This window comes from Helianthus annuus, chromosome 11 (genome assembly GCF_002127325.2).
Source record: "Helianthus annuus cultivar XRQ/B chromosome 11, HanXRQr2.0-SUNRISE, whole genome shotgun sequence".
NCBI lineage: Eukaryota > Viridiplantae > Streptophyta > Magnoliopsida > Asterales > Asteraceae > Helianthus > Helianthus annuus.
The window spans coordinates 181,449,842-181,460,137 of NC_035443.2; the positions used below are offsets into that span (position 1 = coordinate 181,449,842).

The window sequence follows — 10,296 nt, forward strand, 5'->3', positions numbered from 1 at the left end:
ACGTATCTTTGAAAACCAGTCATACTTGTCAATAAATATTTCCTTGAAACTCAATATTCTTATCACGAAAGACATAACACATATATCTTTAAATAAACCAACATATAAATCAGCGAAAGATGTAATACCTATATCTTATATTTCTAGGCCTACATATCAATGTAAGACATAACACATATATCTTCAATTAACCAACATATCAATTAGTGAAACACATAATACCTATATCTTTTATTCAGGCTTAGAGATCAATGTAAGACATAACAGCTATGTCTCTACAACTTCTTCAACCATAAACTTAAATGTTTTTATGAGGTTTTAATCATTTCACACAACAGATACACATATCCTAAGTGATCTTATTGTTAAGCTAGCAAGGCGGAACAATGTTGTAATTAACATGAGTCGTATAATCAAGCCTTGATGATATTTTTGCCCCTTACCCAGTGTTTACAACAAACACAAGACACATTGTTGATATCATGAATTCAATTACCATTTCTAAAAAGTTAACACTACTAACTATGAAGGGATGCCAACCCAAATAGATCTATTCACAATATCATTGGCAATTCTAGTTAATGCTTATACTAGATAGGAGACTTTCCGTGGTAACTGCTACGTCTCATGTAAGTAATATTGTCTTGATCAAGTTTCAATATTATCACTGTCTCGGTTTCTATTGATTAACAGGCATGTACAAGTATGAAAATCCAACCATGATGCAATTAGTACGTTTCATATCACTTGAAAAGTTAATCACAAACTATGCCTTTAAAATGTAATTTAAAGCCATTATTTAAACCACAACTCCCCAACTTAGTTTCACTTGAGTTTTGGAATATGAGCTTATTATAACTAATAAAAATTACTGTAAAAATTTGGGAATTTTTGGGGAAGTCTAAGTATTTTTTTGGCTTTGGTGGTTGATATCATGTATTCATTTACCATTTCAGACAATTTAACGCTACTAACCATGAAGGGATGTCAACCCAAATAGATCTATTCACAATATCAATGGCAATTCTAGTTAATGCTTATAATAAATAGGAGACTTTCCGTGGTAACTGCTACGTCTCATGTAAGTAATATTGTCATAATCAAGTTTCTGTATTATCACCCTATGGGTTTCTATTGATTAATAGGTACAAGTATGGAAATCCAACCATGATGCAATTAGCATAATTCAACACTTGAAAAGTTAATCGTAAACTAAGTCTTTAAAATGTAATTTAAAGCCATTATTTAAACCATAGCTCCCTAACTTAGTTTCAGTTGAGTTTTGGAATATGAGCTTATTATAACTAATAAAAATTACTGTAAAAATTTGGGATTTTTTTGGGAAGTCTAAGTATTTTTTTTGGCTTTGGTGGTTGTTTATGCTCTCAAGTTATTAAAAATATCAAGAAACCTCAAAAAATTTGATTTTTGGTCGACAACCTTCTTGTGACATCCCAAGTCTACTGTAAAAAGTTTAGAATTTTTCAAAACTCGTATCTAGGTTTTCCAGCCTTAGGGCTTTCTTTTCGGTTTTCCGGTATCAGTTTTTGTTTCGTTGTTTTCAATAGGTGTTTAACCAATTTTTCCTTATCAAACCACTATGTTAAACTTGTTTAAGTGCAAGTTAGGTGGATTCATAAAAAAAATAATGAATCTAGACTCTTTTGAACATATCTTGTAACCCAATGCTTATTTCAAGTTTCTTTTGTACTTTTTTTTTGTTCTTGCACTTTGTTCTATCACTTTCTCTTAAATAATATTACATGTTTATCACCCTAACCACTTAATCGTGATGTTGGTTTAAGAATCTTTCAAAAATAATAACCATTTTGCATGATGTGATGTAGAATACTTGTTAGTTTTAGCGCGTTGAATGTTTTTCCATGTTTTTCAATGAATCATTGAGGAACAACCTTACATATTTGCATGTATTATAGATGATTCCTCTATCACAACATCTTCTTGACAATTTTGGCCACGAAAACAGCAAAATCATTAAATAAAACAATAACATGAATTCTTTCACCAGAAAGTTGTTCTCCATGTTTTGAAGCATTCCCTAGTTCTTTCATGGCTTGGATTTTTGTGGATACTTGAATTCTAGAATAAGTGTGTGATAAAGACGAAGATAATATAAAGATTGCGTAGAGTTCCTTGAGAGAACTTTAAGTGAAGTTTGGGAGTGTAGTGTGTGTTTTGCTTCTTGGCGTAGGATCGATTTCGACCTAAACGAGTCGTTCGGAAGAGCTCAAATCCGTTTCAGAGGCGGAAACAAAGAAACGGACGTGTACACAGCTAGAATCACACTTTAAACCTCTTGTATATTGATTTTACAGCATTTACATTGACAAGGAACACCGGCAATACCTCGGTATCAGATCTGAAAATCGTTACAAATGAAATGAACTAACAACCTATAGATACTATTGCCGGTTCGCTCCAATGACAGAACCATAAAAGTAAACCATACAATTCCTTTCAAGCGAACTCACATAATTCCAAAAAAGCGAATCTCCATTGATGCATGAATAAGCGAACCTTCTCATTGATGTATGTACAAGCGAACCCTTCCATTTGACCATCAAACTAATACTTCTTATTGGGCCTTCAAATATAAGCAACTCATTGATTGGACCATAATATGAAAGCACTTCATTGGACCTTTTAATGGTCCAATCATCAAATAGCCACTTTAAAACAATTTCAAATCCAAATTAATCTTTGTCGTTAACTGCTTCTTTGATGATAACCATATTATGATGATGTCACAAGTATGATGTCATCATTAAACATGATGACATCATGCTTAATCAGATTCGCAACGCAACCCGGACTCGACATTAGACGAAGACGACAGATGACTGCACCAACACTTGGTTTCGGTTTTAAACGGAAGAAAGAGAGAGAATAGAGGGGGGAGGTAGACGAAGGTGTTGTGTGATGATGAGATTCTTTGAGTACATGAGGTGATGTTTTAGGGTGTACTCATGTAAGTGATCACATGAGATGTAAGTCCCAATAAATCGGATCAAACAATGATATCAAACCAACACCAAGGGTTGGTTGAATCCTAACATGGTGAGATTCAAGAAAACCGAAAAACAAGAACACTCCGAAAATAACTTTCAGACTTGCACACGATTCTATTACTCAAGAGCAAAATCGTCTGGTACAAGTTCCTAACCCAATAACTTTCAAACTTGCACAAGAGGGTTGTCACATACCCCCTTGTTAAATCGTCCTCAAAATTTGACTATGATATGCTTAGAATTCTAGTTACAAGTTCGTCTACAACGGAAGTGTTAAAGCACATAACTTCATATCTTTTCCAACAATCAATTATATAATGCATGAATTTCAATTCATAAACAAAAAGTAGAAAGCTACGATTATTTACAGATGATGAGACCTATATACACATTTGTATTGTTAACTTTACGTATAAAAGTTAAAAGGTTTTTCTCCTTCATTAACCCACCATAGGTTTCCCCGTTAAGAAAAAAGAAAGACACGTGCTTCTTTTCCAATTTGGTAGTTTCCTACGGCAACCAATTTCATCTGAAAGATGTAAACATGTTCGATTTCTCTCCTTCCTTTATTTTTTTATCTTATTATTCTTGTTGAATAAGGAACGCAAATTAAATAGGTCAAACACATCACAAAAAAACATATATAATCTTTTAAAGGAAGGCATTTTTATATCTGAATACACTAATAACATGTGTTGTGATGGCGTGGGTAAATTTGTTAATTGTTAATTAATATATAAACCTATGATTTAGCTCTATTTGACCATTTTTTCATTTTTTTATTACTTATCCACCACATTTCATCTTTCACATTTCGCCAACACACTTTAGTGAACGGTGAAACCATCCTTCACATATGGCGCCCATGTGATGCATTTTTCTTTTACATTTCACATTCACCATAACGCATACTCCAATTTGAATGACACTCTTATTTTGATTATTGCAAAAATAACAATCAAAGAGATAGATTTAATCACAAGATTCTATAAAAACAATTTAACACCTCCATCGACAACGACACTGTGTATTGTTGTTTATGCATTCCCCAAGAGCCATATTCCCCCTCAACTCCGTACAACCACCATCGCAAACGGCGGCATAACAATCAACCGCTGGAAAATGCATTTGCATACCTTGAATGGTGGTGCGTCCACATCATCACCTAACACATAACATTTATCAGTTTATGTGATATTAAACATATATAAAATGAAAAGGCAAATTGGAAAATAATAATCCCAGCATTTTGAAATTGGCCAATAATAATCCCAAGTCAGGAAATAGCCAATAATAATCCCACCTCGTCAATTTTTGGAAAATAATACTCCAAATGCTGACGTGGCACTTTTGTCGTTTAGTGACTGTGGAGTATTATTTTCCAAAAATTGACGAGGTGGGATTATTATTGGCTATTTCCTGACTTGGGATTATTATTGGCCAATTTCAAAATGCTGGGATTATTATTTTCCAATTTGCCAAATGAAAAAGCATCAATTAGAATATAGTAATCACATGTAATTGTAGTCGTAGTTGCAACGATTAGTAATAAAAGGAGGTAGACAAGTTTCTTTCTAGTATTGCTTTGTGGTTTCAGTAACTAACTTTGATCACAGCATAGACTCATTCACAACATTGCGCATTTATAAGTGTGTTGGGAAACTTATGAATTAACTGCCAGTTATATGTTTCCATCTATCAATACTAAATAGCTAATTAATATATGTATTTAAATATAGTGTTTTTAAATTTTCTTTTAGTTTCATACAACACAAACTATTTAAAATCTATTTTATTTAAATATAGTATTTTTTAGGTTTTATACTAATTAATTAATTCATTTCCTTTACCAACACACAATTATAGGTGCATGCACTGACATGGCCAAATTTTACTTTTTAAGTAAAGAACCACCGAATGCATTGTTAGACTTGTATTAAGGGCTTTGCTGGTCATTTCAGCTTTGGCGGGATGGTATAGGCTTTTGATTTTTGGGGAGAAGATAAGAGTACAATTCCTTGCACGAGATTAAGTTAAGATTAAATTGGAGTAATTTAGAAGTATGAGTAGTGTCACATCCTAACCCGTGGTGGATTATCGGTCGGGATGGAATGATTGTCCAAAGCTTATGTAGCTAATTAAAGTTTCAAAATTAAACATGACACTTTATTTATTCTAAAGCCAATCCATCCTATGTGACTTTATATATTGGGTCAACTATTAAGAGTTGGTGAGTAAATCTAATTTTGAATAAAAATAATTTATTTGAAAAATAAGATGAAATTTATTTATGTGTTACTTGAATATCACAAATAATAAACAACAACCAATAAATAAAATAAATAAACCAATGCGTGAGTCCGAAGCCCCAAAGAGCGAGACTCGAATGAAGGTGATACCCACATGAGGAAATGGTCAGCGAGTGAATTAAATTACCTACATGTATGTAGGCTATGTGTAGATAAAAATATATGGTTTTTTATGTATATATAATACATATATGAATGCAAGAAAAAATAATTTAAAAAATATGAACCTTACATCCCAAAATTTAGTGATTTAGAGTTTTTTTTTTTTGTTCTCGCAATAATTAGTGTTTTATAATGATCCTTATCCTATTGAAGTAACTTACATACTAACTTCTGTAACATATTAGCCGAGAGCAATCATTGACATCAACAACCCAACCAACTGTTTCATGAACCTTTAACCTTTGAAACTACTCCTCTCTTTTCTCCTATTTTAAAGTCTTGGAATATGCATAAACATAAACATAGAGAGAAAAACAATATGACTAAATGAATATACCAATCAAGCAACTTATAGACGAAGCACTGTGGTATGCCTATGAAATTTAAACACAACAAGGTTATGAAGATGTTATAACTCCAAAAGAAAGCAAATGAACAAAACAATAAATGAACGAAAAAGTAAGAATAAGATATCGAATGCCATATCTACCTTGAAAGACAAGATCATTGATGTGCAATCTGAGTGGAGAAGTACGATTCAGAGAAGAAAAATTGAACAATGTGGCTAGAGAAAAGAGAGGAATTATAGTGGCTTTATTATGATTAGGGTTTGTGAAGACTCTGGTTTTTTTTAGGGTTGAAGGTAAACTAGAAAGGGATTCAAGAAAAATAAACATTTAGGGTTGGGTTGTTTTGGATATATGGGTTGAACCACATATATGTGGAACAAAATCATGGCACGTGTCATCTTCGGAGGCAACGATAAAAAGTCTAAGAATCAAAACTGGGAGCCCGTATACCATACACATGTACTTTTATTATGATTTATTAGTATAAAAAGATTTCCACAACCCATTAGTTGAAAAGGATCGTTTAAAGGAGTTTAAGGAGAGATAGTGTGTGATATGGAAGAGAGAGTGATTTTTTTAAATGGAGATTGGCGTATGAGAGAGAGAGAGAGAGAGAGAGAGAGAGAAAGGGAGTAGGGCTGGCAATTTTACACGAATACACGACACGAACTTAACAGGTATCGTGTATGACTCTAACAGGTATCGTGTACTAAACAGGTAGACACGAAACAACCTGTTAATTTTCGTGTCTAAACAGGTTAGATACCTGTTTACCTCTTGTATACCTGTTAAGACATGTTAAGATTTTAATTTTAATTAAATAAAAAATATACCATTACTCATTTACTCAAATATAGAATTATAGATGGAATGTGACCGGTGACTCTCTCTTCTTTAGTTCAAAAAAAAAAGAAACCCTAATGATCTAATCTCTCCCAACTCTCTCAAGTTACAGCCGACATCATCCATTCATCCAGATCCACTGATCCAACGCCGGTCATCCACAGTCGGTCATCCACCGCCTGTCATCCACCAGCGCCGGTCATCCACAGCCAGTCATCCACCGCCGGTCATCTACGCACAGCCGCTCCTTGAGTCTTTTTTCAAAAATAAAGGTAATTTTGTTACTGTTTCAGTGTTTAGTGTTTTGTTTATAACTGATGTCGTTTAGTAGGAATTCACAACTAAGTTATGCAGTATGCACATCTTGCTTATATCTGAGATGGGCTTTACTTTACAAACTGATGCAGTTTAGTTTTTCACAGTGAAAGTGAACACAAGCATATAGTTTTTCACAGTGAAAGTGAACACAAGCATATACTTTACAAACTGATGCAGTATGCACATCTTACTAAATGACTGTGAACTTTTATTTTTGTTTATAGTTTGAATATGTAAAGTTGAAATAGAAACAGGCCTCTAGGATTTTGTCTAGGATGAGTTCTTTAGCCGTTTTAACTTGCTCGACAGTACCCAGTAAGTCAAGAATCGACTGAAAATGCCGATCAACTTCAGCTTCAGTTAACACCCCAATTGTGGCTTTTGAGACTTTGTGAAAAGCTTTGAAAAGCTGTGAATAGATCAAATTATGACAAAACTAGGTCCCTATAAGGAAACAGATCAAATGAACAACATTGTGCAGCATTTATTACTACTTTCTTGGTCAACAGTAAAGAACAAACACACAGTTCATAATAATGAGATTACTGATGCATTTATTACTACTTTTTTGTTTATTGTTTATGTTTTGAATTTGATGCAACCCTATGTTTATTCTTTATTGCAAATTAAGAATGAGTGATTCTCAAAAGAAGGTGGGAAAGAAGAAGGATAAGAAGTCCTATGTATGTTTATCTAACTTTTATGGCTTTCGGTTCAAGTTTGGTATTATTTTTTGTGTAACTTTATTCATTTTCTCTATTGTAGGTGGAGTCAGATTCTATTAAAGTCATCTACGTTTTCTCAAAGTACGTTCCGTGAGATGCTTGTAGCTGCTATCGTTATGCATGAGTTACCTTTATCATTTGTTTATTATAAGGGATTTAGAGATTTATTTAAGTATCTGCAACCTGATGTCAATATCATCTCTAGAAATACTGTAAAATCTGATTTACTGAAAATGTATAAGAGAGAAAAGGAAAAGGTCAAAGAAATGCTTATGGAATCACCTAGGAGGTTATGCCTAACTTGAGATTTGTGGACGTCTATTGCTACTGATGGGTGTTTAGCAATTACAGTTCACTTTATGGATAAAGAATGGGTTTTGCAAAAAAGAGTTTTATCGTTTTCTTTCATGCCACCACCTCATACCGGTGTTGCTTTGTGTGAAAAAAGTGTTTTCTATTTTAGTAGAGTGGGGCATAGAAAATAAAATATTTTTTATGACATTAGATAATGCTTCTTCTAATGACACTTTCATTGGGCTTTTAAGAGAACAACTAAATAAAAAATTACCACTTGTTTCTAGGGGTATTTTTTTCACTTGAGATGTTGTGCACATATTTTAAATTTGATTGTGCAAGACGGGTTGAAGCAAATTGATGAGTGTATTTACAAAGTGAGAGAGAGTATCAAGTATGTTAAAGGGTCTCAACAAAGGAAGGAAAAGTTTATAAAGTGTGTTCAGTTGCTTTCTTTGAAAAGGAAAAAGGGGTTAAGGCAAGACGTCGTTACTAGGTGGAATTCTACCTTTTTAATGCTTGATAGTGCCCTTTTTTATCGATGAGCCTTTTGCCATTTAGAATTGAGTGATTCTAATTATAAGCATTGTCCGAATGCATTAGAGTGGGAAAAGATTGGAAAGATGTGTTCTTTTCTTGGAGTGTTTTATGATATCACAAATGTTTTTTCGGGTACAAAATATCCAACTGCAAACTTGTATTACCCACAAGTTTTTATGGCTTACTTGACTTTGAAAGAGGGTATGGGTTCAGAAGACGAGTATATGAGAAATATGGCTGACTTGATGATGACAAAGTTTTAGAAATATTGGTCTGCCTTTAGTCTTACTTTAGCCATAGATGTGGTGTTGGATCCTAGATACAAATTGCACTTTATCGAGTGGAGTTATTCACAAGTTTATGGACGTGATAGCAAGGAATATGAATATGTTGATGAGGTTTTGCACTCTACTTTTCATGAATATGTTGAGTTAAATATGGATGGTGGTTCTTCTACAACTTCAAATGTCGCAAGTACTTCAGATGCTAGCAAAGGAGTTGAGGAAACGGGAGATGATGATTCAACAAGTGTCTTTGGAGTTAGAGCTAGACTTAAGGTAATTTATTTGTTAATATATATTTTTTTTAAATTGTTGTCTTTTCATCTTTTATGTATTCATTTACTAATTATTTATAATTCTTTTTTAGGACTTTGATCAGTTTCAAAGTAAAGATTTTCTAGCTAACAAAAAAACAGAATTGCAATTGTATTTGGATGAGTCAAGAGTTGATAGGAACTCGAACTTAGATGTTTTGACTTTTTGGAAAGCCAATGAGTTTAGATATCCCACACTTGCAAGGATGGCAAGAGATTTTTTGACAATTCCGGTTTCTACCGTCGCATCGGAGTCCACATTTAGTGCAAGTGGAAGAGTTCTTAATGAACATCGAAGCTCACTTGGTAAAGATACCGTTGAGGCTCTAATATGCACAAAGGATTGGTTATATGGAGATTATTGTGATGTCCCTTTTTCCTTGAGTTTTGTAAGGTTTTTATAACATAATATCACACTAATAATATATGTTTGTTTGTATTTGTAGGTTCTAACGAAGTTAATTTGGATGAGCTCACTGAAGATATAATGTCACTTGATATTAGTGGAGAATCAAATGCTTCAAACTCAATGAACAATTCTAAGGTAACCACTCCAAATGCTTTGAGTAGTGTTGCTAAAAAACAATGAACAATCAAAGGTACTTACTCCAAATGTTTCAAGTAATGTTTGATAAATTAAAATTACTCAATTTTTGTCCAATTGTCAATGCTAAATATGAGTACAATTATGTGCAGGTTTGAATTGTTGGAATTAAAGATCTGAGAAGAGAACCATGGGAACTTGGAAACTTTGAACTTGTTTTTAATGGATGTATTGAATTATTTAAGTCTTTTGTGATTTGCCGTTTATGGATTTTTGTTTTAAACTTGTTAAGTATTCGGTATTTATGGATTATTTAAGCTGTTTGTGAACTTTTGGCGAGTTTTGTTTCACTAAACAGGTTCTAAATATGTGATTATTTTAGTGTTCGTTAACAAGTATTAACAGGTAATTTTCGTGTATATCGTGTCGTGTTCGTGTTTGAAAAAAGGGACATGAAATCTTATCGTGTCGTGTTCGTGTATGGCCTTTCGTGTATCGTGTCTTATCGTGTCGTGTCTTATCGGGTACGGGTATACACGATATGCCAGCCCTAAGAGGGAGAGTATGTATTTTTAGAAGAGAATACG

General features: G+C 33.2%; 1 protein-coding gene across 6 annotated transcripts; it reads left to right on the forward strand.

Annotated features, from left to right (window-relative positions):
* Positions 1 to 6,733: 6,733 nt before the first annotated feature.
* Positions 6,734 to 10,096, forward strand: LOC110891354 (zinc finger BED domain-containing protein DAYSLEEPER). 6 transcript variants are annotated; one of them, XM_035980342.1, is made up of 7 exons: positions 6,734 to 6,965; positions 7,637 to 7,694; positions 7,777 to 7,817; positions 8,890 to 9,127; positions 9,219 to 9,528; positions 9,612 to 9,764; positions 9,862 to 10,096. In XM_035980342.1, the coding sequence occupies exons 2-6, from the start codon at positions 7,644 to 7,646 to the stop codon at positions 9,752 to 9,754; spliced, it is 783 nt and encodes a 260-aa protein (XP_035836235.1). In that variant the 5' UTR covers positions 6,734 to 6,965; positions 7,637 to 7,643; the 3' UTR covers positions 9,755 to 9,764; positions 9,862 to 10,096. The 6 variants fall into 6 exon arrangements, with proteins under 6 accessions (XP_035836235.1, XP_035836237.1, XP_035836238.1 ...); XM_035980344.1 differs by having other exon boundaries at positions 9,612 to 9,709; XM_035980345.1 differs by having other exon boundaries at positions 9,219 to 9,471.
* Positions 10,097 to 10,296: the final 200 nt, after the last annotated feature.

Excerpts from the sequence above, each read along its gene's own strand:
- LOC110891354 (XM_035980342.1), top strand. The coding sequence starts at position 7,644 with ATGAGTGATTCTCAAAAGAAGGTGGGAAAGAAGAAGGATAAGAAGTCC. Across the intron at positions 7,818-8,889 it reads GTCATCTACGTTTTCTCAAA|ATACAAATTGCACTTTATCG; the intron begins GTACGTTCCGTG and ends GTTGGATCCTAG. Across the intron at positions 9,529-9,611 it reads TTGGTTATATGGAGATTATT|GTTCTAACGAAGTTAATTTG; the intron begins GTGATGTCCCTT and ends TTGTATTTGTAG.